General features: G+C 38.1%; 2 protein-coding genes across 6 annotated transcripts in view; one reads left to right on the top strand and one right to left on the bottom strand.

The window, feature by feature from the left end:
• The window catches only part of LOC105195681 (putative leucine-rich repeat-containing protein DDB_G0290503), a 37,411-nt gene extending 27,317 nt beyond the window's left edge, over positions 1-10,094 (bottom strand). Inside the window, exon 1 of one of the 2 annotated variants that reach the window (XM_011161218.3) lies at positions 9,844-10,094. In XM_011161218.3, coding sequence (XP_011159520.1) covers positions 9,844-9,875 — 32 coding nt within the window. In that variant the 5' untranslated portion in view covers positions 9,876-10,094. Of the gene's footprint in view, positions 1-9,103; positions 9,817-9,843 lie in introns of those variants that run through there. The other variant, XM_011161209.3, reaches the window with a different exon arrangement.
• Positions 10,095-13,915: 3,821 nt separating this feature from the next.
• Positions 13,916-27,355, top strand: part of LOC105207370 (probable JmjC domain-containing histone demethylation protein 2C) — a 301,096-nt gene continuing 287,656 nt past the window's right edge. For all 4 annotated transcript variants that reach the window (XM_039459078.1, XM_039459077.1, XM_026133722.2 and 1 more), the window contains exon 1: positions 13,916-14,175. In XM_039459078.1, the coding sequence (XP_039315012.1) occupies positions 14,020-14,175 (156 nt within the window). In that variant the 5' untranslated portion in view covers positions 13,916-14,019. The remainder of the gene's footprint in view (positions 14,176-27,355) is intronic.

Raw genomic sequence — 27,355 nt, 5'->3', positions numbered from 1 at the left:
CCTCCTCTTCTTCCTCCTCCTCGCGCCCCTATCTTCTCTTTTGCTGGACGGTCCCCACTCCATCTTCCTCATGCTCCAACGGTGCACCCCTGCGACGCGCGCTTTTACTCCCTGGCGCGTCTCCAGAGACGAAGAAATACGATTCGCCCCGCGAGAAAATGGCGTAATTATATACGAGGGCGGGTAGAAGAAGAAGAAGAACGTAAATCACAACGGCGTGGAAGCAACGGGGCGTGCGAGGCCTGAGCGAAGAGTCTCGCATCCGCCAAAAACGCGGTTCGGAAAGGGCTTTCGAGAACTTCCCCCTTTCTACTCCGGAATCGGAATAGGATGAAAATCTCGAGGACGATAAAGCGCGTGGTTGTTCGCCTCCTCCTTCGCGTCAGTGGAAGGATTATTTTCCATTCGCTTTGCCTAAAGTCGCTTGCAGGAAACAGGAAACGAGGGAACAGGAACGAATCTCTAATTTATTGAGGCTGTACACCGGCCTTGAGACTCGCTAAGAAAATTTTCAACCTTCGGTTATCCCGTTTTCATAATCGTAAGAGAGTGTTGCTGCGTCACGGCCGACTATCTTGTGGTGCAAGGTTCAATATCCTCCTCATTATGGTGGCGTCACTTCAGAAGGGAGCCGCTCGCGTGACTCGCTTCTTGATAACGTGACTGACAACCGATGGAGATTCGAGCCCTGCGAATCATACCATGATGATATGGGTGCAATGAGCTCGGCATGATGTCGCCGTCTTTCATAAGGTGTACGATATGATGCATAAATTTTAGCCACGATCGTGCGCTATTTACTAGTCATTGCTTAAGCAACGAAAAAATAAAAGTTATAAGCAATGAATATACGATAAGGGAGAGAAGATATACTGAGAGAAAAAGAAATATTAAATTTTAATAAATATTTTAATAGTTGCAATAAAATATTTAACTTAAGATACATAAATATTTACTCTATAAAAAAATGATGGTTAAATTAAATTAATAAGTCTTCTACTAAATAAATATTTATTTACATTTAGTAAATATTTTGTTGCAACAATTATTCAAGTAAATATTTATTAAAAGTAATTTTTTCTGTCAGTATACTAAAGACAAATGTATATAATAAAAATATAATAATTATTAAATATATGATAATCAAAAATAAAAAAAAACGTAAATAAAAATGTGTGTGTGTGTGTGTGTAAGAAAGAGAGAGAGAAAGAGAGAAAGAGAGAAGCTGATTTGAAATATGTATATATTATACACATATTCCACACATATATTGGACAAATTACAATTAAAAAAGAGAATACTCAAGCTACGAGATGCGAAAGTTTCTCGGTTCGAAAGCTGACAGAGTGTCAAGAGAGCCAGACACGAGATTATTTGTCGAATGTTCTTCAAAACAACTCGATATTTTTTCGATATATTTTTTGTAGAATCAGAATGAGAATCGGGATGCAAATCACAATACAGTCTCGGTATATCGAACGGATCTTTAGCGTTGATGAAGCTCCCGCGAATAATTGCTTCTTCGCGATTGGCGCAAGCGGCGGCGGTAAAATTTGCCATGGGATAAATGGCTTTTAATATTAATCTACGACCACTAATAACGGGCTGCGCGCCGTAAGGCATTAACGCAAAATTGCAAATCGCATCACGCACGGTCTTATTTATTGTTGTACCTACGTCTGTACTTGTAGATCAGCCGTTCGAACTTGTAATTACGAATTTGCGTAACGGTACAATCAATATGCAGGAGCCTTCCAATCGCTACACACTGCCACATTCGTCGAAAATTGATAATTTCAGTGTCGGTAGGAAGTACGCGTCATTAGCAAATCTGATTATTTCGAAAATTTACGTATATCCTTCGTACACAAATCATTTCAACACTTTAATTGAAACTAACATTCTTAATTGAAATATGAACTATTTTTTTAAATTATAAATTTTATTTGTTGTGCAAACTCTTCAAAGAAACTTGCAAAGAAGTAAACAATTTCGAAAATGAAACATTTTCCTTCTGCTTTCTAATTTCTTTTAGTTATTCCATACGGTTTCCTAGAAACAGTATTCGTAATTAACACGCGACGATTTAATTAAACTTAATTATATTGCTTCGATTTTTTTGCGTGAGGAAGCGAAAAAGAACTGCACTGATCGTAATGAAAGTTCCAACTTTTTTCTGTTTCCACGCCGCTGAAAGGCTACAGATCGCTATAATTAACAGGACGGCAAAATTTCGCTGAAATTTTCTTCTTATTTGCAAGGCGGAAGCCCCGGGTTCGCAGATTCGACGTCGGAGACAACGAAAAAAATTATGCGTCTATGCGCCGGAGGACTCCCACATCTCGTAATTAGCGAGCGGCACTCTCAATTATTCTAATGAGCGTAATGACGTCATGGGGTTGCACTGAGAATTTCAGTACAATCGACCGCGAATATTACCGCGTCGCGACGATGCAACTCTCTTCCTCTGTTCCCCTTTTTTTACGTCCTTCCAACGTTGTCGTGAAATCTTTTAAAATACCCAAGTCCTTTCACGACTGGGGTATTTTAAAAGATTTCACGACAACGATTTTCCTTTGCCACGAGAATGCGTCGCTTGCATATAAAAAGAAAATCTAAGTACTCTTACGACAGTATGATTGTTTTAGAGTACACGTAAAGCGTCTATCCCTACGTAAGAGTATATGAATAGATTTTTGCGTATCTACGAAACTTCAAGAGCCGACTCACGAATGCAGCGCGCACGGTAATAACGCGGCCATTATTTTTGATATGCAAAATAGAAGTAAATGTGGAATGCGGGTTACGAGATTAACGATGCCCGGCGAATTAGTGCGGAGTTTACGCGGAAAAATCATAAATTATGTATGATAACGCTGTTTAACCATATAATAGTCCTACCTATCTTGTACATCGTGCGTTTAGTTTCGCGCATTTATAACTTTTATAATTGTTATAATTATACGTATATTAATTCCAAGAACTTGAGCATTATTATGAAATGTGGCACGTAAAATATATATTAATGAACACCCAACAAAACCGAAATATATATATATATATAAAATAAAATATATCATCTTGAAATATTTAACAATTATTTTGAAGAATTAAAATAAATAAATTTTAATAAATAATAATTTATTTTTGAAGTAAAAAAAATAGGTACGCTTTTAAAACGTAAATATTTTCGTTTAAATTTTTATGGTTTTCACTTCATGGTTGTTCATATAAATAATACTTCAGAATTATTTATATAAAATGAAATAATAATACAATCAATACATTTAACAAAATACATTTGCACCTTCTGTACATGCAAGTTAAGCAAATTCCAACAATCACATATTTTCCGAACAGTTTTAAAATCATTTATTTGTAGGAAAAAAAATTAATGAAGCAGCCATGATAGGAGAGTCTCGAGAATTAGGGTACGTATTTCAGTATTAATCGCGAGCTATATGAACGAGATTCACGTTCACGCAACTTGGTCCGATGTTGAAGAATTTCGCGCAGCCCGACGTAAATATACGTGTCCCTTCCTCATGTTATGTTGCTCTCATCGACTCGACGAGAGGGATACGACGAGGGAGAGCTAAACAAGCACCCGTCGTCCTCCACGCGATGGTCGAGTAGACGTCGAGGGCGCCATGACGGGGTTGCATGAGGGTGAGAAAGGTTAACGCGATCTCCTGTGCGAGGGTGTACAGAATATTGATTCACTTCGGTGTTAAGAGTCTTTTAGTCCCGTATGTGTACGTGTCTGAGAAAGGGATACACGAAAGCACGTACACAGAGGGTCGCCCCGACATCATTGGGAAATATATTAAAAAGTCATTATCTCGTTAGAAAAGGAAAAAAGTTTCGCGACATCATAAGAAATACAGTTAAATGTCATTATCTTATTAGAGGATTGAAGAAAAAAAGAGAGAATTTTGTGAAAGATTAATGCTCGCCGGTTTTTAATTTAAAACACTCAAGTGGTCAAATTTCAAAACTTAAAAGATCAATTAAAAAATTTCCATGCTTTATTAATTTTAAGCAGATGTTTAATTTTAAATACTCATGAACGTGATTTAAAATTTGAATTAAGTGGAATCAATTTAATTGTAATTAACTATAAGCTAGATTTAAAAAAGAGATAAATTTGAAAGATTTTTCGTTAATAATTTAAATATTTTTTACGTAATTGACAAGTATAAAATAAAAATGGATTAAACTATAATTTGTATAATTCAATTTAAATAATAAAACTGTTTATAAAAAGATTAGAGACTAGACTCTTAAAAATATTCTTACTTTAATATATTATTTATTTTATTAGTTTAAAGCAAATTTCAATGGTGCTTATTGTTTATTGCAAATGCTAAATATATCCTAATAATTATTTAATTAAAAAAAAAGAGTAAAAGGAAGAGAGAAGGGAAGAGAGAGAGAGAGTCTATTTCTATTTAAATAATAAATTAATATTAAAATTTAAAATTGTTTATAAATTCACCGAACATTTTCATTGAAAATAAAAATGTTTTTATGCAGTAAACGACACACGGGGTAGCACATGGAGCGTATAGCAAGTGCCACCCTTCTGTTGCCAACCGTGCATCGATCCAACGAGCGACCAAGTTTCCTCTTGATATACCAAGAAGCATTTCTCTCTCCCTCTCATTCATTCACTCTCTTTCTCTCTCCGTGTGCCCGTTTCCTTTCGCTAGTGGCTTCCTTTCCAAAAATATTCGTGGAAATGTATAGGGTGGAGAGCGCACAAAAATATAAAAACGATTGCGTGAAAATAGCTATTGTTGCTAGACATGTTGGAATGTTATTTTCATGCCGGTCGAAATGCGCATGTTGGATACACAGAAAAGCAAGATGAGGGGCTTTAACCCTTTGAAGCCCAATAGTTTCGCTTCAAAAATCCTTTTGAAGCCTCTATTCTAGCATAGACTCCATTCATTGAACTTTTTAAAAAGTAATTTCGAAACAAAACCGTTTGGATTTTGAAGGATTACGGGATATTCGTTGACCAAGTTATCCCTAATCATGCGCGCTCATAAAAATCTAATTTGCTTCGCAACATGTTCGCAAAAACAAGAGAGAAAATATTCGATGAGTTTTGATAGAAAGAAAAAACGTTTCAAAACTGAAAGTTTGATAACAATATGCGTTAAAGTTAAAAGCTTTTGATAAATTAAGATTTTAACATTTAAATGGAACATATAAATGGCAACTCGCGTTCATTAATGCGGGGTTTGTGTAATAAATACGAACTATCTTCCTGAAAAGTTGCAAAGACATTTAAAGTCAAAAATTAAATAGTTAAAATTCACTTCGACTGACCTAATAAAATCGTTATTTAAACACGTATTTGTATTTCTGAGGCATCCCGAATGTGTTCGCAAAGAGGCTTTTAAATTTTCTATAAGGTAACCATAAAACGTGCAGAAATATACGTGGTACGTAATGGAATATGCACTAAAGGATATGTATGTATACGTAGTGGTTATATTGCGCCACGAAATAGCAGAGACACATTTGATAAACCGAGTGCACTTTTTACGAAGCACTTTTCGTATCTTATTCGTTTCCTACAAGAATGTTTCAAGTGCAAAAGCGTGAAGGAATTGTCCACTTTAATATTATATTTGTCTGTATTTCATTGTTATATTTATCTTTTATTATATTATTTATTTAAACGTGACGTTATATTTATTCATTTATAATCGGCACAATCTTTTCATATTATTCTTTACATTTCGAATTACAACTACAAATTTTACATTTTCGTGCTTCAATCTGACATCCAATATTATATCGATAGATACACAATGTAGGATAAAATTAAATTCTCGTTAGTTTTATAAAAATATTTTATTTTAGTGCTGTATATTATCAGATTTCATTACTAAGAAATAAAATATTACTTGTGATAGCGTTTTATCATTATTGCATTAAATATACACTGGGAAAAAATTATTTTAGAAAACTAAAGTATTTAAACCGATACGTTCAACTAAACATTGAGTTGGTTTAGTTAATTCTTAATTTAAAAATGTTATGGTTTACATGAATAAACCTCGGAATAAACTGTATCATTTTTATACAGCTAAATAATTCTTAAATCAACCTAAATTAAATATTTTAGTTTTTCAACAAATTTTTTTTCCAGTTGTAGTAAAATTGAAATTTATATTACTTTTATTTATTTATTTGTATTTCTATATCTATTTCTATTTATTTGTATTTCTCTCGCACCAGTGCACATAGTTTTTAAAGAAACAAAAAAAGGTATGACTTCTCTTTGATTTTCCGCGAAAGAGACTCGGGCAAATACCGCGAATAGATCCTCGTTTATTCGTCGGCTGCCGCCGTTGTGACGTTTACCTTGTGCCAGAACTCGTGGAATCGGCGTTTCTCCGTTTCGTTCTAATTTATTGTCAAGTGCAGCGTGGCGGCCGTGAGTCACACGCCGCCGACGAGAATAAGAAAGAGAGAGAGTGAGAAAGAGAAAGAGAGAGAAAGAGAGGAGATCGGGACGGACGTTCACGCATATTGTCGCTGCGCCGCGACGAGCATGCGTCTGTGCGTGAGCGTGAGCGCCGTCGGACAACGCCGTAAACAAAACGTGCCTCTTAGCGAGGGAGCCCCCGACGAGTGCAACGACCTGCGCCATTGTGACGTAGCTTTGGAATCAGCTGACGGCGCGGAACGCGTCGTCGTTTGCTTATCGCGCGCGCATTTGTCCGATCTACGACGTTCGCCCGACATCCGCTATCCGAACGAAAACGCTTACGTTTCTCGTAAGATCTTACTCTCGTGTATCGTGTATCGTAAAAACGCTTTAAATGCCAAGATTGCTTTGCTCCGATGTAGGAAATGTGTGTCGAGGTCTATCACGTAAGGCTACGCGAATGACTCTAACGGACTTTAATCGGATGTTTCTGAAGATTATTAAACTCTTTTGTCTCCTTATACAATTAATCATAGTATCCGTGTCTCTTTCCCGTAAATATAGGAAAATATTTGGAAATAGAAAAAGATAGGAATACAAATAAACGAGGTGTGATTATCGCGCAAGTGTAAAATAATACACTAAAAAAAAAAAAAATTTTTAATTTTAATAAATATTTACTCGAATAGTACTAATAAAATGTACTTATACACTTACATAAATATTTACTCTACAAGAAAAAATAATACTTGAATTGGTGATTCTTGTACTAAATAAATAATATATATATTTATATTTAGTAAATATTTGATCACTATTTGAATAAATACTTATTAAAATTTAGAAATTTTTTCTCAGTGTCCACGGCAAATTGCCATTTTGTCTCAAGTAAATACATTATTTAAAATTATAATGTATTAATTCAAAGAATTACTTGTAACAATAATGTTACTTTATTCAAAATAATAATATTTCATTAAAACAAAAAAAATTGTTGCAAGTAATTATTTTTTTAAATTCAATTATAATTCAAGAAAATGTATTTATATGAGACAAGAAATTTATTTTGCCTTGTAAAGTCCATATTAAATGTTCCTTTCAAGAATTTGCTGATGATGCTAATAACAATTTTATACTACAGTTGGAAACATGTTAAATTTAACATGTGTCTCGTGTCTCAAACAATTCACTCAAAGGACCCCGCAGAATCTGTTGCTTTCTAACATATACATCTTTTATTAAATTAACACAAAAAAGATCCCGCAGAATCCTTATAAAAAATGGCCCTTGGTTAAATTGACTAAAGTATGTTGTTGTTTAGGACGTTCCCGAACAAAAGTCTCAATGGGCACAACTCTCTAAGTCCGGTATTTTTCCGTCCAGAAACGTTTAAAGTGATTGTATCATGCTTTTGAATATATTCATATATACTTGGTTTCCAAAAAGTTAGGTTGAGATTAAATTAACTTAAATTGAAAGTTAATTTTGGAAAACGTTATTCATATTAAATTATAAATTTATAAGTTTTTAAAGTTAACTTACTCAAAACATTTATAATGTGCGTTATAATGTGCAAACAAATTTGATATCTTTGGACGTCGAGAATAACATACTTCAATTGCAATTTAACCAAGGGCCATTTTCCATAATGATTTTGTGGGGCCCTTTTTGTGTTAATTTAACAAAAGATGTATATGTTAGAAAACAAAACAAATTTTATGTATAAAATTAATACAAAATACGTAACATTTTTAATAGAATTTCGAAACAAACTGTAGAAACATATTTCGTCAGTAAAATTAATATTTGTAATATGCTGACACGCACATCTTATTAATTTTATCTTAAAATTATATAATTACATGTTACTTTTTATTTACCCATATATATTATATTATTTTGATTGTTGAACGTTGAATCTTTCATACATGTTAAATATATGAATGTAGAATATTAATTTAGCATAAAATATTTAAATAACGTAATGAAATTATAATAAATTAACACTCGAGAATGTTAAAAATTTAATAGCAAAAACCATCTTTAACGTAGATATAAAAGGTTTTCTATCGCATATAAACGTGATACTATTCGACAAATAATTGTTTATCATGTTTCAAGTAAAAATCTGTGGATTGCGCCAGATAAAAAAAAAATACGTTTTGTCATTTAGATGTTTATAAATTCGCTAATATATGAAAAAGATTAGTTTTTCCAAGTCATATTTACGAATGACGAAGAATAACGAGCGAATCCTTAGCGGATAAGTTGCTCAACGAGACACGCGGATCGCGTCATCGCGTACGCTGCTCCAATTTTCGCGAGCAAACGCGATTTAGATCGCCGATAATCGCGATCGTGTCGCAACGTCTGCGTCGTACGGACGCTAGAAAACGTTGGGTTAGGTTACGTCCGTCCTCGCGCCGCGACGGCGGACTCCGTGTTGTGCGAGGACGGGAGAGAAGGGCGCGTACGCTTTCACCCTCGCGCTTGCTCAACGGAGTGTGTTTAATTAGGGAAGCTAAGCGCGCTTCTCGCCTTCTCGATTTTTATCACAGCGCGTTCGTGTCGCAAGTCGCGCTTCTTCGCGCTCTCGTTGCGTTCAACCGGCTCCCCGGTATCGATTCGAGCGCGTTCGTGACATTGATCCCTTACCTTCGCTTACTCCGGATCCCCCCGGCGTTCGTTCGTCCGTCCGTCTCTGTCCGTCCTTGCCTCCTTTAGCTCCGTCCTTCTCTGCCGAGCGTGATGAAACCTCTTCGGCGACACTCCTGCTGAGGGTCCTACCCAAACATGGGAATGCCTCTCGTCGAGAGGCCCGAAGAGACGCGATGACACAGTCTTGCACCGTGGGGCAGGAGAGAGAGAGAGAAAGAGAACATCCAAGAGAGATGGCCGAATTAACGACGGATCCCGCAGCTGTCGCTTCGCAACTAACAGCCGAAGTTGACGTTTCCAGCTCTCGTATTTTATTCCCTTTGTCATGACAGCGAACTGTCGGGAGCGAGAGCGAGCCCGAGCGTACGGCGTATACATACGTGTACTACGCGTTATATATGTATACACGTATCTATAGAGACAGACCGCCGATCGAGCGAGCGGTCGCCGAGACGGAGTAGCATAAATGACGGAATTCACTGTACCGCGACAGATTCGGAGCAACGGCGCATCCGTCGCCTCGACGTGCACACTCGGCACGACACGTGTGACGTAGTACACGCACGGCACCGGGGGTAAAAATAAACCCTGCACCCGGAACGAATTGCCGCGGACGGCGGACGGCGGACGATGGCGATGGCCCGGGCGCGCTGGCGACGGCACGACACCCCAACGACACACCACTTGACCCGTTCTCACCGTGGCCGTCGCCGGCCGCCGGCGCGGCGGATACTTACATGACCAGACGCGAGACGATCGACGATATCATATTAACGGATCCTGCGGCACGACGGGACGCGCGCGAACGGCTAGAAACGAGCGACTAAATGCGGACGGCCGTTCCGTAGCACCGCCGCTCACAAGTCGGCCATCTTGGACTAATGGACTGGCAGCTGGCTCGCCGCTGCTGCGCGTGTGACGTCACGGTGTGTTTTCGTCACGTGACGCGCCAGGACTGTATGCGCGCAAGCGAGATGGCGCGCACCCTCTGTAGGCGATTTGACCCGCTTGTTTATAAAATGTATATGTAACCCGCTTGTTCTGCTCCAATTTATTATACTATTATATGTCGTTTTGGTTAATATGATCAGAGTTGGGTAAGTTGATACATATCTTTTTAAACTAAATTATGTTAAAATGGTTTATAAAATTAATTTAGTTAAGTCACAAGTTACACTAACAAAAAACTAACTAGTTAAAAGTTAGGTTGAGATTAAATTAACTTAAATTGAAAGTTAATTTTGGAAAACGTTATTTATATATATTAAATTGAAAATTTATAAGTTTTTAAAGTTAACTTACGCAAAACATTTATAATGTGCATTATAATGTGCAAACAAATTTGATATTTTATTTGTAAATTAAGTTTATATGAAATAACAAAGAAATATTTTTTTTTATTAGTTAAAAAACGTAGTTTTCCTTTCACATAAATTTTTAACTTAGGGAAGAAGTTGATAAATTAAGCTTTAAATATGTTTTAAAAACAACTCGTTAAAGTTAAAAATTATTAACTTATTTATTATTTAATTTTTTAACTAGTTATTATCAAATCTTGAATATGATAAACCTATATATCATTTTACTTTTATATTTTTGAAAAAATTTCATTATTTTATGTTCGGATCTATTTAATTCAAAATGTATTTTATTCTCTTATTTGTATTTTATTTAAAAACTTTTTTCTTGTTGTTATTCAGGTCTATTTAACTCAAAATATTTCTTACTAATATTTGATTAAAAATCATTAATTCTTTTTTATTTTATGACTTTGTTAATGTGAGTTTTTTTTAATAACAACTTTTTCTTTTTTATCTGAAAAAGTTTTTAAATAAAATACTAGAAAATGTTTTGTAATTATAAAATATTTTATAATTTTAAGTTAAATGGAACTGAATACTTTCTAAAAATATAAATGTAAAAAGGTAGAGATTTAACACTATCATTTTTCAGAGTGTAATTAATTCGATTAATTAGGTTTGATTATTGACAATAAGTATTGCTTTCATATTTATTTATTTTTTCTCTATTATTTAAAGAAAGGTATTGTTTAATTTTTAGCTCCGTTTTATTGAAATTTAGCAAGTTTTATCGGAAATTGTCAGCAACCTCTATGAAAATATCAATAGTAATTACGTTACAGCGTTAACGAGTTAATTAAAATAAAAAATCATTGTTAAATATTAGTATTTCGCACAGGCTACATCGCAGTATGAATAATTGGAGTGTTTTGCGTTATGCGATAATTCATGTTTTCGCTAAAGTTTCCTCAAACATTTCACCTGCTCCAAAAATTGCGACCGTAAAACGTCTTCCGGCTTACCGCCGACCGCGTAAACACACAAATTCTCCAGCCACCAAGGGATGTCGGAAAAAGAAAACTAAAAAGTAGGTTAAGAAGAGAAAGAAAAAGAACAGGGAATTCCCATCAGCAAAACGTTTTCTGGTATGCCACGAGTGGGCAAACAAACACAACTCTTGCGGTAAAAAAAGAAGAAAAAAATGTTTAATATGAAAACTGGATACTTAATTATATGTAAATTTTCAGCGAACTAAAATATGAAAAACGCGTATGCATCTTTTTCGTCGAAGAAGAGAAACAATGTCGCAATAAATGTGTGTATGTGTGTGTGAACGAAGAACTTGATTTTTATCTCACGGATTAAAGCTTTTGTATAACGTAACGCGTTTAAAGAATCCACGTCTTAAATTACTCATAGAAAGCACAAAATATCTAATTAATCATATCTCTTTCGCCAAATTATCGACAAAGAAAGCCTTACACGCTTTTTAAAATATAGTCAAATTTATCTCAAAGATAGAATCGAGCGTAACGTCAAAATTTGTCGTCGTTCTCGCGGAGGAAAACAAAAACACGTGCTCCCGCGGGAAGTATTCTCTTATCCGACGGAAGAAAGAGGGAGGAAGGGGGAAGGGAGAAGGAACGGCGAGAAAACCGGAGCTTGTGCACGGCGTGTTACGTCGATGCGCGTGGAACGTGGACACGCGTGACACGCGAGTTGGGCCGTGTGCGTGTCCCGCGCACGACCGAGAGAGTAGAGGCAACGGCGACGGCTCTCTCTGCATCGGTGCCCTTTTCCCCCTCGACGACGACGACGACGGCGACGGCGACGGCGACGGCGACGACGTGTGTCTTCCCTCTCGCGCCACCCGCGCGCGCGACCCCACGCGCCTCGCGGTCGGTACTACGGCCCTAAGCATTCCCCCCTGGCCCCACCACCGTACCGATGACGGTCTCGCGCGCGCGATGGATAGCGGTGAAGTGTGGCGCGACGTGGAGCGGAGCGGGCGGCGCGGCGCGACATGGCACTCTCCGCGCGCGCGACGAGGAGCAGAGAGGAGAGGAGAGGAGAGGAGAGCAGGGCGGAGAGAAATCAACGAAGGAGGGAGAACGAAGAGAGAGCGCGCGCTCGCTCGCTCGCTCGACTCGCGCTGCGCAAGGGAGTGGGAAGAGGTTAGCCGAAGTGGACGAGGTGGGAGGGCGCGCGCGCGCGCGCGAGGGGGGAGGGTGCACGGGCCGCGGGAAGGAGCCGTGCCTCCCTGCCGTCCGCCCGCAGTGCGCGCTACGCGATATCACTGGCCGGTCATGTGTGTGTCACTCTCACGTTCACACTGGTACCATTCGGAGTACTTGGTTACCGCGCTGGTGGTGTTGCCACCGTCCGCTGCCGCGTAGTGCGCGGCGCCGAAAAGTGCATATACACACCCGGAAGTTGAAAGTGTGCCCGCGGTCGATCCTCGTGAAGTCGCGCGCGGCGGACGTGTCAAAACAGTGCGCTCGCGGAGACGGAGAAGAGGAGAAGACGCGGAGCGGGATTATCGTGGATTCTTTCTCGCATTCTCCCTCGCGTCCTCTCCTCGCGTCACGTCGCGCGATCGCGACGCGGGATATAACATCCGAAACATCCGACGAAAAGAAATAAGCGCGCGAGTGCAGGTGGAGAGAGGCGCGCGCGAATTCCTATTGCCCGCAGGGACGCGTGAGCGCGCGCGCGCGCGCGCGCTAACATACCGGGAGAGCAGTGGGAAAACACCGTCAAGTTAGGCGCGAACGGCCGATCACGCCGGACAGAGTGAAAGAGCGAGAGAGAGAGAGAAAGAAGGAGATTGTTTGAGAGAAGTCTCGCGTGGCAATTTTTTCGTAAATAAGCGTCTCGCGCGCGCGTCCAGACGTGCGACGACGAAACAGGAGCAAGGAGTGGCTGCGGCGGGTGTGCGTGAGAGGAAGGAGAGGGAACGAGAGCGGAGAAGAGAGAGCTGCGCGCGGGTGAGAAGAAGAAGGGAGGATAACACACGAGTGACCGACCGGCCGTCGCTCGCTCGTTCGTTCGTTCGCTCGCCTCATGGCCCTTCGTCATCATCTTCGGCGGGAAGAAGAGATCGGCCGCGACGGAATGGTGCTTTGTGTTGCCGTGATCGTCGAGGAATAGTGATCGTCGTTTGTGACAGTGTCCGTTGGCCGTTGCGTTGCGAGTCCCCCCTCCCCCGCGGCGGTGGCGGCAGTGTGCTCCGCCGTGTGCGTGCTCCCGTGGTGTTGTTTTTCTTTTCTTTTCGGGGGCGAGGCACGCTCCTCGGAGGCTAGAAGGAAAAACCAGGTCGGCGTCAGGGGACCGGCAGCAGCGGCGGCGGCGGCGTCGGCGGCAGCGGCAGCGGGAACGGGAGAGTGAAGTGAGCCAGCGAAAGAGAACGAGAGAAAGAAAGAGTGAGCAAGAAGACGGAAGAGGAGCGGGAACGGCGGGGGAGGGAGGAGGCACCGGGGGCGCCCGTTCGCGGCACGGCGGCAGGGGGAGGGGGAGGGGGAGACGTGTGCGAGGGAAAGGGTGACTGGCGGACCCGGCTGTGGCGATCCGAAGTCGCGGATTCGGCACGCCGCGGTTTACCGAACGCGTAATATGGCGTACAAGTTTCGCGAGGAGATCGTGGGAAAGAGGTTTCTCTCGGTGAGTGGTTTCACCAAGCTGAAGGTGAATAAGATTAGTGAGTGGGGTTGGCGTGCGGGGGTGATACGTGCTGCCAGTCACAGGGATAACGGCTGTCATGACCTCCAGGTGAGTGTGTACGTGCACGTTTTGCGCGCTTAACGAGCGCGAGCAGCGAGTCGAGTCGCTCTCTATGCGACCCACGTTGTTTTTTTCTTTCCCTCCTGCTCTGCGGTTTCGCACCTCGGAACGAGGGAGGCGGGCTCGCGCGCGCTCTCGTTTCAGGTGTGTCGCCGTTATACCGCGTAGTTTGTACCGCGGGTCGATTGTTGGTCACCGCGACCTGCGTTGGTCGCGCGCGCCGTTTGTGTTTACATCGCGGCGTGGCCGTGTTACACATTCGCGACCCTTCGTGCGAATATTCGACGGGCTGTATGTGTGCATATGCGCGCGCGCTTATACGTGCCCTCGACTTCGAGCCGCGCGTCGAAAATCCGGATTCACGCCCGCGTTTCGGCGGAAAGTCACGGCGACGGCGACGACGTGGCTGTTGTTGATGTTGTTGTCACGAGGAAATGAAAATCGTCGTCCGTTCTCCGTCGAGCTCGATATTACCCGCGCCGTGAATATCGGAAAATTGTTATGTATTATTAGACAGCGCGGTTGCGATGCGCGTAGAGATCGCTTTCGCGACACTTGGACTTTCATCCAAGTCACGCCACGTTTTCAATTTTTTCCGGCTATTGGAGCTCGCGATGCGATATTTACGATTACGTTACGTTTGCACTGTTGTTTGGCCGGGGCGATAATTGCAATTACGAAATGCTTTCGCGATGCCGGATTATGTAGTTGAAAAGTTTCGCAAACCTTGTAACTGCATACCGCATCGTTTGGAACAAAATCATCGAATTGTCGAGCGACTGTCGTTCGATTCGCGAAATGTGAATCGTTAATCGAGCAATTTTGAATCTATGCAATCTGTTCAATATTTAAGAATCAAATTTAAATCAGAGTTTCCTTGAGTTTAATAACATTTTGTTGTTTTTAACTTCTATATCGAAATTTGTTAGTTTAACACAAAATATATAATTAAAAGAACAATTAAGCAATCCATTTCTGTAGTTAAATTGCTTACTTTCAAAGTGCACTGAGAGAACGATTCTGTTGAAAATACAGATATGAAAATAATCATGTTGGATACTTTTTTCAATGCAGTGTAATTATTTTAATGATCCAACATAATTAATTTTATGTCTGCATCTTCAACGAAATCGTTCTTTACATTTCTTTCGGTGTAGCGTCCATATTGACGTATGCATCTAGTACATAATAAATTAAATTTGAGTTAAATTTATTCACTTTTGTATAGTTCACTTGTTTAACTTCATTGTTTTATTTTAAATTGACGACGTGTCACGTAGGTGCAGTGGCAACCTGTAAGAATGATTAAAAATAAATTCAAATTGTGTAGAATTCGACCCGACGAATTTAACAGTGTAAGATCGGAGTGAAATAACGATCGATCATCAATAGTGCAGACGCACGTTTCTGAGAAACTGTTTTAAATATTTGCGAATAATGTAGACAATTTTTATCATGTCTCAGCACGAGGGACCGATACTCGAGACGAGTAAATTGTATAAAGCAGTCAAACGTTGTGACTGTTCTCTGAAATTTACATACATACGTGTCTTTAATGCAGAGATTACACAGCTCCTTGTCTATTCTGAAGGACGTTCGTCACGTATTTTGAATGGCAAAAAAACGTACACTCGTCAATATTCGCTCGAATTCTTATAAGTTCGATAAGCTCGACACGTTCGCTAGTTCTATATTATCAATAGAGTTCGTATTAATCATGCAATTGCATATTATTTACATAATCATTCATTATCACATCTATTCATTTTGACATATATTAACGTACACAAATTGCAATTACGTTTGTAATTTTCGGGTGGGTAATGAGAATATGGATAATTACGTTATCGTTGCATTTTCATATGCGCTACACAGAAAAAAAATTATTAAATCAAACCAAATTTACTCTCATATGTAATAGGCAAGAGTATAAAATGTTGAAAGAATTTGATAATTTTAAACAGAAATAGCTTGTTTACATGAAGCAATTTGTTTCTTGCACGAAGCATTTTATTTCTTTATGTAAACACGTTATGTCTGTTTAAGATTATCAAATTCTTTTAAGATTTTATTCTCTTGCGTGAGAATGCGATTGTTGATTTGATACTAACTTTTATTTCTGTTCACTACTTTTATGAGTATTGAAAACCTACGATTACGATTATTTATATCCGAAGTCGGTTTTATATCACCAAATCGCAATATCTGCCAATGTTTCAATCGTAAATCGTACGCTGTTAAAAGTGTCATGAAATTCAATGTACTTTTAAGTTACACAAGTACATTAAATTTTATGTGTCTGTAACGGAAAAGTATATTATATTTATTTACACGTGCATGAAATTCAGTTCACTCTTCCATGAAAAATATTTCGAATATACCTACTTGAAATTTGCTTCCATTACATTAAATTTAATGTATTTTTTCTCAGTAGAGTTGATTAATGTCATTAAACAGATTAAGTCATTCCGTTGCCAAGTTGTGAACGCACAGATTGCGTTGTGTTTTTAAATGCTGATCCTAATTACACTTTTGACATTCCTCAAATAAAATGATATATATTCGGAGAATTCGTGATTGTCACGAAGTCTTGATATAATTACGTGCCTGACATCTGTCAAGGGTCTTTCTTTTCCCCTTTCAAATCAAGTCATAACTATTTCAGTTTTCGAGGACATTGCCAACTTACGTATCAACACTGTTTGCTTACGTACAGACACACACGCGGCACCCGGTGTGCACGTTTCGCATTACTTGGCTTGTGATATTTGCCAATTATACCACGTGGCCAAAGACCGCGATTATTGTGCCGGTCGGGCGTAAAATCTCGGAAAATCTTGGTCTCGGCAGACGATTTTTGCTTTTGTTTCGTGACATGAAAAATCGTAGTTTTCGAGCGAGATCGCGTCTTCGAAAAAAGCTACCGTCACGTCTTCGTTACGCAACTAGTTGAATTTCGGACCACTCGGATATATACGCGCGTGCGAAATTAATTCGGCGAAGCAATACTTATCTCTTATATAATAAAAGAAGCAGTTGTCCTCGGGTATCATTTATTGGCCAGTGAAACAGCCATCTCGATGACGATAATAATATTAGCTCACCTACGTATTATTATCTTAATTAAGGTCATACTTATTGGGAGATTTTTATTCAGTAGAACGCTTCGAATTTCGCGAATATTGGATGTAATGTTTTGGTGGAGGAACATTATAGTTAGAATATTGATATTTATTATGGGAAATATAATAATATGTTTTATGTTATGTGTTAATATGAAAATATATTGATTATATAAAATTTGATTCAAAAGTTGATATAAAAATGATATAAAACTTCTCTTTAAATATTATAAAATATTGTTATTAATTTGTTAAGAAATAAGGCTTAAATCTCTCTACATTTTGCCAAGATATCACTTCGAAATAAATCTTATTTTGGATTATGCCGTCATGTGTAATATAAATTTCATCATCATTTGCTCATACTAATCCATTAGCGATATTATGTTTAATATGGTTATTCAAGCCCATATTCATGTTTTGCATATCGCAATCATTTTTTCGGAAATTAAAAATAAACGTAATGGTATTTTCGTCGTTCACAATAAACAGAACGAATATATTGCTATTACATGGATCAGTTCTTCATAAAAATATTATTTTATTATTATTACTACATTTGATGTAATAAGATATAGATTTTGAAAAGTAATTTCAAAAAATTAAACAAGGATATAATGTATTAAGTAACATTCAACTAGCATTCATCAATTTTCTACACTGTCAAAAATTAGCAGCAGAATTTCATATGATATAACGAAGCAAATTTCAATCTGGTATATTAAAAACATTTAATGTACATTTAATGTAAATTTAATGTTGTCAAAAGTGCTCTAAATTTCACGCACACGCTTTTCAGTTATAGATAAGTTAAATTTAATGTACGTTAAATTGCATTAAATTTAACATATAACTTAAAAATACATTGAATTTATGACATTTTTACCAGTGTATGTGAATTCTCGAATTAAACGCTAAAATTGCTTAGATTATCGCACGGCTCAAGCATTCTTCTCGTAAATTGCATCATTCATCCAGTCCTACACTGAATGTCAGTCGCGATGCGGTCGATCGATCACCGACACTCGGAGTTAATAATACCAGTACTTATTTGCGGCACTCATTAACAGTTCGCCCGGTTTCAACTGTCTCTAATGACCCTCGCGGCGTCTGCGAATGTATCACCAAGGAGCATCCGGGCGCCTCCCGCAGTGAATTCAGTTGACATCTGTTTAGTATTTGACGCTCCAAAGAAAGGATCAACGACTACAAACGCTATTAGATATATCTCGGAATCGTCGCCGCCGCGGCTCTCAAGCAGCTCCGTTTTCCGGTTTTTCAGCTCTTGAAAAATATTCTTGCACTTCTCGATTTGCGCACGAACTTGGTTAATAAAAGCTCCTCTGGTGGGGGGGGGGGGGGGCTTCTTATCGAAGATGATTATCGGTCTATCGTTTTAAATCATGGCGCGCGAGATATTCGAGATAAACGAAATAGTTTCTTTCCCGAGATACAATAGAGGCAAGGACACAGAATCATTGTCTTTATCTTTCTGTTTCTTTTCTCGCTAACGCATGTCGACGGTGTCGATGATAAAGAGAAGCACCTTGAAGTATTGACAAGTCGTTGAAATATCGAACGCGTAGAAAATAGACGTTTTATCGATAAGGGCATGCTCGAGTATGATACTCGCGTGCTCGTCACCTTGAAATTTCTCTACGCTAACTTTAGATGTGAAATGATGCATAACTCGACAATACACTATAAATCGCAGTTTGAAATGACAAAGAATGCGAGACATGTTATACAACGATATAAGAATTATCTTTCATCTTATAATCAGCAATTTTATTTAAAATTGTATCTTAAGAAAATGTATACACGTGAACAATTAAATAATTAAAGTGATTTGTACAAGATTTTTTGCTTATGCATGTACGGTAAGAAACATGAAAATAAGACATTTTTTGACTTTACGAAAATACCGCAGTAACGTTTGCAATAAAATAGTGTAAAAAATTATTTGAATTATTCTTCGAAATTTACGCTATTATTTTGTGCAGTCTTTGGCAGGATGTCTATTTCAGGATAACTTGGTTTCCTCGATTCGCGGATATGTATTATAGCGAGATTTTTCGTATATAAATCCTTCCATTGTTTCAATGCCGTTTTCGCGGCGCACCTGCCGCGTCTCCGAAGCACCGTTATACTCAGTGCACGAAATATATGAAGCGCCTCGAGGAAGACGGCAAGAGGTAATGCGGTAACGCGGGAACGGTTGGGAGGTGCATTGGCCAGTAAAAAATTTCGGGAGAGCGGATCGGCCGGCTAGGGACCACGGGTGAAAGGGGGACTGTTGCAAAAGGATCGGAGAGATGGCGATGGTACCCCCGAATTATCGAGGACTCGCGATCGTGCTACAAACCCTGAAATTTGCGGTTCGCGAAACCGCGTACCGGCCACCACGGCACCGCGTACCCAACACTTTCGCATAATTTGTATAGCGGGGCAATGTTTTGTTGCCGTCGAAAATTGCGGGCGAGATTCCGGGTCAAACCTGACGGGGATGTCCCGCAAATTCGCGGAGCTACGATAAGCGCTCTCGCACGTGCGAAACAGGTCCCGGCGAATTTCGAGGGGGTTTATTTTTCAGTGCGGTAGTTACCCTGATCTTGAATCGTTGTGAATCCTAACGAGATGCAAACGAGATCTTTTGAGTTTCGCATTGATTCCGCTTCTAAGATAGGAAAGACCGAGGCTAATTGACCATGGGGGTATGTGGACTAATTGGATATATAAACAAAACAAAACATCGGAGCTATATGTATAGCTACAATCATGTTTGTATACGTAGTAAACACTTCTGCTCAATTGTTCGAAATATTTTATCACAGATATTACATATCGCTCGAGTGTTTTAAAACATTCGAAAAATCATATACGCTAGTAAATATTTTTGGTTTTACGTTTTTTGTTCTCAAATTACTATACAGTCTTAAGTATTTGATATAAGTGTAGATTTTATTCAATATATTTCCATAATTCGTTTTTGTTTATGTTTTATTATTTAGTCTTGATATTGATAAATTTTATAACATTTCTTTGTTGTAAATATATTTAATTTATAAGTAAATTTTATTAGTTATCAACGATTAGCTATTACAAAATTAAGTTTAAAAAAAAATTATGTTGTAATTAGTTAAATCGATTGAGTTTTTTTTTCAATTTTTGGGTAAATTATATTGCAATAGATAAATATATTCAAATATATTGATAATATATTTTAATATATATTATTTTTTAACTCAATGCTCTAAATCAACGTATCTCGATTTTGAGGCTGTTTGATACATGAGGATGTATTTGAAAAATATTAATTTCTTATATCAGTTATTAGTATTTACTTATTAAAATATTATTAATGTAGTAAACTAGTAACTGATATGATATTTCCATTTTTGATAAATTTTAGAAGTTTGTTAGTAAGAATTTAAAACTGAAAAGTTGGTCAACTAGTTCTAGTTTCCTCTAAATAATGGAAGCGCGTCCTCACACGTAACGCATACATATCGCATAAGCATGGTTAGCGTATTGCTGCGTAAAGGCTTTTTTATGTTACAAAAAGTTATTTTTTTTTGTCATTAATGCGTGTTGCATACTATCTTATCTTATCAGGAAGAAAGTCGCTAAAGTCACGGTCATGCCGTTCGTAACAAACTGGTATCATTTTAATAGCCTGTGTTCGATGTTTGCATTTCTTTACTTTCCTCATGCGAAGAATCGAGTTATGAGTAGATTGCAAATAAGAACGGATCAAACTTTGTCTTCCTGTGACTAAATTCTTGTCTAAAAAAAAAAAAAATTTATTATATTTTTTTCCTCTAGAGAAGATTGAATTTATAATTTAAATAAAGATTTATTGCTTATATATATGTTGAGAAAGATATTTTCTTGTATTTTTGATTAAAAAAGTCCTAGGTATTAAATAAAAATTCTTCTAAAATTAGTTGAAAACGAACAAATTATTTTAAACTCTGTGAAAAACAAGAAGTATTTTTGCAATAACATTCTCTTAGCGAGATTAATTTAATTAATTTAACTTAATTTTTTTTAATGTCGCACATTTTGTTCACATAATTTTGCAGTTGTGATTCTGTGAAGTGATGACACTTAACATTTTCTCAGAGGTATTAAGATATTTTAAACTATTGTTTGTACTTGTCATCGATGACATAACGGACAGGATAACATCTGTGCTTTAAGCATGCACGGAAAATTTTCAATTATGTAAGCGAATGCTTTTGAGGAAGCTTCTCGTGAGGTACGATTTTGTGAAAACAGTTTCTCAAAGACGTTGATTAAAATTCCCAAAATGTGAACATAATGACCACCGATTAGCTGCATTCTGGCTATTATCTGCGTCATTTTTTTTTCTTTCCTTTGGCAATCTATGTTTAGCAGCCTTGGCAATTCAATTAAAGTTTTTGAGATTCCATGCATTACCGGCATGGACATACGCGTGACTAGAGCTATCACAAATCGTGATCGTTGTCAGATAATTAACAAGATATTCTTTTGTTCGATAACGATCTTGATACCCAAGTTGTAATAGTTTATTTCGAAATCCATGTTAGATGCTGTCACGACAAAGTGCGAGTCCGATTATTTCACTCTTATTTATCTCTTTATCTTTCTTTCTTGCGAAATATTTTATTAAAATAATTTCAACATTTATGCAAAACGTAAAAAATTTATAGATTTGTCAGATAGAACGAAAGGATGAAGTGTTGCATTTTTAAAATGGAGAGAAACTCAAACTAAAAATACGTCATCATGTTTCTCATTCGTTACGTAAGTCATACTACTTTGAGTATAAATTGGCAGACAGAAATAGGAGGCAGGAATAAACCGAGTAGAAGCGTCTTGCTCTTTTCGGTAACGTTGAAGCATCGACGTTGTTGGCTCGTCTTTTTGCAATTGGCGAAATCGATATTGCGCTGTCGCGAAATGACGGTCTCTCGTGCTCGAAGGTATACCTTACGTACGTTACTGCGAAATCGCTTCCGCGCGCATCCGGGTTTCTCCTTGCACTTCGCTGCATACGATGATTATTATTCGCGTTTGAATTAGATCGCGGCTCGAAACGCATCGATGCGATCGGTCGCGAGTGATTTCACGTAATCGCGAAACGTTCTTTGTGAGCCACTATATTCTCCTTAAAGCCTCTAAACAACAAAGGGACAACAGATGCGTTGCGTTACTGTGCAACGCGGCAAATCATTTGCACCGTACACGTTCGCATTACCAGCCGCTATTTTGTAATCCCGCAATTTGTCCGTCTACCGCGTCATACAATTAGACACAGTCGATGAGTTTTCCGCGGACCACAGGTGCTTAATATACGCGGTCCGCGCGCGCGTTCTGACAAATGATCGGTGTCTTCATTTCTCGCGTAATCACTCAGGCAGCGTCTCGCTATCTGTGCCAAAACGACGTCGAAATTACTGAGATCGAGCGACGTCTGTACCGCAGGTTATTGGCAGGATTAGATCAAATCGCGTCAATGTCAAGATTGCTAGAAATCGAAGAGCATTGTTAAGCTTGAGACTTTTATAAAAAGATTTAAGACGATATGTTGTTTAACCGTTGCTTCGTCTTGTCTGACTATATTATAATTTAGAGATTTTATACGTTCCATAACATTTTTTATAAAAAAAATTCTGGAAACAATAGAACTCATTTTATACACAGTTTACGTATATGTATAAATGTCGATGTTTTTCCATTTTTTCATCATATTTGTTTTTTTGCAAAAATATGGAAAATATATTGTATGGGAAATATATGAAAATACATTGTATTTAATGACAAAATAAAGTGTGCTCCATATTTTATTTTGTCATTAAAAACAATATCAATAATGTATATAATTCCATGCGTGTTGAGTAAAAATTGCTTACGTTGAAATCTGTAAAAAAAAACTCAGCGATAGAGAAATCCGTGACTGACACATAGAAAGCAGACTTACTCCAGATTTTAGTTAAAAATCAAACTCCTATCAAATAATATTGTAATGCATCAATTTGTATGCGTATAATTAAGATAAATGACGTCCGTATAATTGGCATAAAATTGACGTAAAAGTATAATTTCATCTAAAAGTCAATTTGATCGAGTTTTCACTTAATCGTATCAATTAAAGGCGCAAAAATAACCAGCGCAAATCACTTTTTATTAATCGATCGAGTAGAGGAATTTTAGGTCTGTGATGAGAAAAATGGCAACGTTAAGCGGTAAAGGGAGTAACAAAATATTTTGGTAATAATGGAATATTATTTATTACATTGACGTAATAAAAATCACATTATGTGTATCGATAATTAAATGCACAACGTATTTTGCGCGCATTATTTCAATTTCTGTGACACGAAACTGTCGCGTGAATTGTTTTTGCGTCGATATTTACGTGGCTATTCCGAGCCTAATAAGTATGAAACTTTAAATGATTCCTCGAAATATTGCACGTGTGACGATGCGTCAGTTTCTCTCGACAAACTGTGCACGCCGCCGTGCCGAGTTGCCATTTAGCACTGGATCGCGTTATTGTATTGAGGACTCTATCGCGAGGACCCTATCGGACCCCATTCTAATATTAAAATACGAGTGCAACGGCCGCGATACCAGAAGACGTGCTCCGATGCGCGCCCTACAGGATTCGCGTTGTTACCGATACACAGAAAGCTAAATACGTATTTTGCGTTTGCAGAACAAGCCTTTTCGAAAAGTGAAATGTTATAAAAGTAAATTACTGCCGGAGGATATAAATAAACGATCTAACGATAGTGTGATAATTTACTGAAGCGTTACATTATTTTTTCATGGGAGGGCAGATATTTAATTGCCATACTGAGAAAAAAAATTTGTTTGAAATTTGAAGTATTTAGTCCAACTAAATATTGACGTTCAACTAAATATTGACTTAGTTTAGTTAATTCTTGATTAAAAAATGTTAATAGTTGACATGAATGAACTATACAACTAAATAATTGTTGAATCAATCCAATATTTAGTTGAACTTATCGAACTGAGTGTTTCAGTTTTTTAAAAACTTTTTTTTTCTCCGAGTACTCGAAGCAAAAAGTTTGATTTGAATTGGAAAGAAGAGAAGAGAGAGACTAAAGTACAATACATTTACATGATGTAATATGGATCCGCAAAGTGCTTATGTGGAGAGAGATAAGTAAAAGCCTAGCTTAAAGTCAAATGAACTACTATGAGAGAAAAGAAAACGCGAGAGTACGCTTTCCTTCTTCTCTCTCTTTCTCTCTTTATTTTCGTAGGCGGCTGTCTCCTCGGCAATAGAAATATTTCGCTCGCCTGTTTGTCTGTCAATATTATTACGCAACGAGTCGCCTACGCCGCCTTGTGCCACTTTCCTTACTCGATGCATTTGAAATAGCACTTTAGCGGGCTTCCTACTTAATCATTCCGAGAAAATGGCGTTTCTTCGTGAAAAAAAAACGTGTATTTTTCATTTCGCAAATGCTATCTTCGCACGACGTTATTGCTAAGTTCGATTGTGCCAATACGTAATCGGTGTTAATTTCGATTTATGAAATTTAAAAAAAAGTTTTTTTAGAACAGAATAGAATTCTAGGAAAATCTGTATTTGTTTTTTAAATAGCAATGTCAATTGATCAGGCGAACATGAAGATTTACTTACTCCAACACGCGCGCGCGTACGTACACAATCGATATTATCGCGATTAGTCATTAACAGAAAATCACGTGATAACAGGGCTTTAACCCTGTCGCGTACAACGCGATGTTTTGCTGGTTTCGGTTCATGAAAGCGACGATCCTGAGCGACAGTTTGTGTGCGGGAACAAATGCGTCATGCTGTATGCATTTAATTATCATCCTTCCGAAGACTTGATGAGTTCGCTCTGAATAATGAGGGAAAGTGATGTATATTTAATTTCTGAATATAATTTGTATAATTTACTCCAATTCTCTTTGATGCACATTCACGTGACGATGACGATGACGATTCCCCTGTGCTGCACTTGAAGAATTGCGCATTTGTCTTCGTGTGAAATATTTAAAAGACGCAATTCTCATCCGCTCGTGAGCGCGAGGCCTATCTATCCGCGCCGGTGGCTCGTTGTAAACAATGACTTCGTGTCCGACCCAGATTCTAAGCCCACGTAGAAAGCGGACTGGCTTGCATAATCCTAAGTACCCCGCGCGCACTGTTATATGCATTCGTTCCCTCGCGTGTCGTAGTCGGCGCAGACGGATTGCACACCTGTATAATGCGTCACCTACACAACCTACGTGCTCGTCTGGATCCGTACCATTATTGAATTGGCTGCTGGACACGATTGGGCGAAGGTGATGCTTTGATATCAGAACGAGAAGCATGAAAATTTTATGCTCTGATAATCTAATAATGAACAAAAATACATACATATTTTTAGAGCTAAATCCGAAAGCTGAAATAATTATGATAGGACGTCTAATTATTGGATTAGTAAATGAAAGATATTTTTGTTCAATATTTACACGCGATAATATTTTATTTGACGTATCGTAGGAAGATATGATAATACATCTGTTTCACAACACTGAGAAAAAAAGTTACTTTTTAACTAAATTTGACTAAATTTAGTCAAAAAGTAATACTTGACTAAATTTTCCAACTTGATTGAATGTCTTTAGTTTAAATATTTATGTATTTAAGTTAAATATATATATATATATATATATATATATATATATATGTAGTTAAGTTAAATATATAATTACTTAAACTTTAGTTAAAATATTTAAGTCAAATACGTAAATACTTGAACTGAAAAAAATTTAATCGAATTGAAAAATTTAGTTCAGTTAACGACGTTTTTCTTAGTGTAAGAGATAAAACGTAGAAAACGATGAAATGTACATATTCTTCTAAATAACGTTGACTGAAGGACACTTAGATACGGTAGAAAATAGTGAAACACGTTACAGAAAATGAGTGTGAGTAGTTAAACTCTTGTAATTTATATTAAAAGATATAGAATACAATAAAATACATCGAAAATGATAAATTGAAGCAAAATGAGAGATAAATCAAAGTAAAAAAAATATATATTGCTGATATTAAGTTAAATTAAGGCATAAAGAATAAAAATCTTAAAAATATCTTATTTTTTCTAACTTAATCTTTTCTGCTGGATATGTTGTTGGCTATTTCAACTTTCCGTACTCGTTAATAACAAAAATTAGTACGTCTCGGAAACATTTTAGAAACTTGTGTATTTAAGCGCAAACTAAAATTGTTTGGTTTCGAAGTCAAAGTTCAGTTTCTTCCATCTGTTAATAATTCTTGTTATTATCATATCACCCCATTCCGTTTAGCTGTACTTTGCCATTCTCTAGTGTACTCTATCGTATTCGAGTATGCTCTACGATATACTGTGCATGCATCTTCACTTGTCTGTCGATATCTAGGAGGGAAGAAGCGTTCCCGTTAGCTCAGCACTTTCACCCGGATCATCACGACCCAGATGATCGCGTTCCTCTAACGGTGCGGAGGGTCTTTTCTCTCTTTTTCTCTTTTTCTCTTCTCGTTTCTATCCACCTTGCGAAAAACTTTTCCGCCGAGGAAACTTCAAACTTCTCCATTCGAGCGGACAATGCTATGAAAATCGCACTCGGGCACGATTCGCGGCGTTTTCAACTCGCGAGAGAGCGAGGAACGAAGCGTAGCAAACGGCGCGGCGGCGCGCCGGCTCATCGGGAGGAACGGAGTGAGAGGGACCGAGAAGAGAGCACATGGACGGAAGGTGGGACGCGGAGGGAACGAGAGGGAGAGACGGCCGAGAAAACAGGTTTCCTGGCGGACCAGGCGACCAACCGCCGGCCGGAGACCCAGGTCACTCACCCAGATTCTACAAACAACCAAACACCGTCCATCCTCCGCCCGTTTTACCATCCCGTCCAGCTCCATAGCGCGACGCTCCTTTTCTTCGTAGACTTTCCTCTCGTCCCACCACCACGAATCTTCTGATTTTGCACCTCCGCGCGGGAAGCATCGTAGCGTCTGGGAGATTCTGACA

This window comes from Solenopsis invicta, chromosome 16 (genome assembly GCF_016802725.1).
Source record: "Solenopsis invicta isolate M01_SB chromosome 16, UNIL_Sinv_3.0, whole genome shotgun sequence".
Lineage (NCBI taxonomy): Eukaryota > Metazoa > Arthropoda > Insecta > Hymenoptera > Formicidae > Solenopsis > Solenopsis invicta.
The sequence above is the reverse complement of the archived record's forward strand: the minus strand, read 5'-3'. Positions and strand labels throughout refer to the sequence as shown.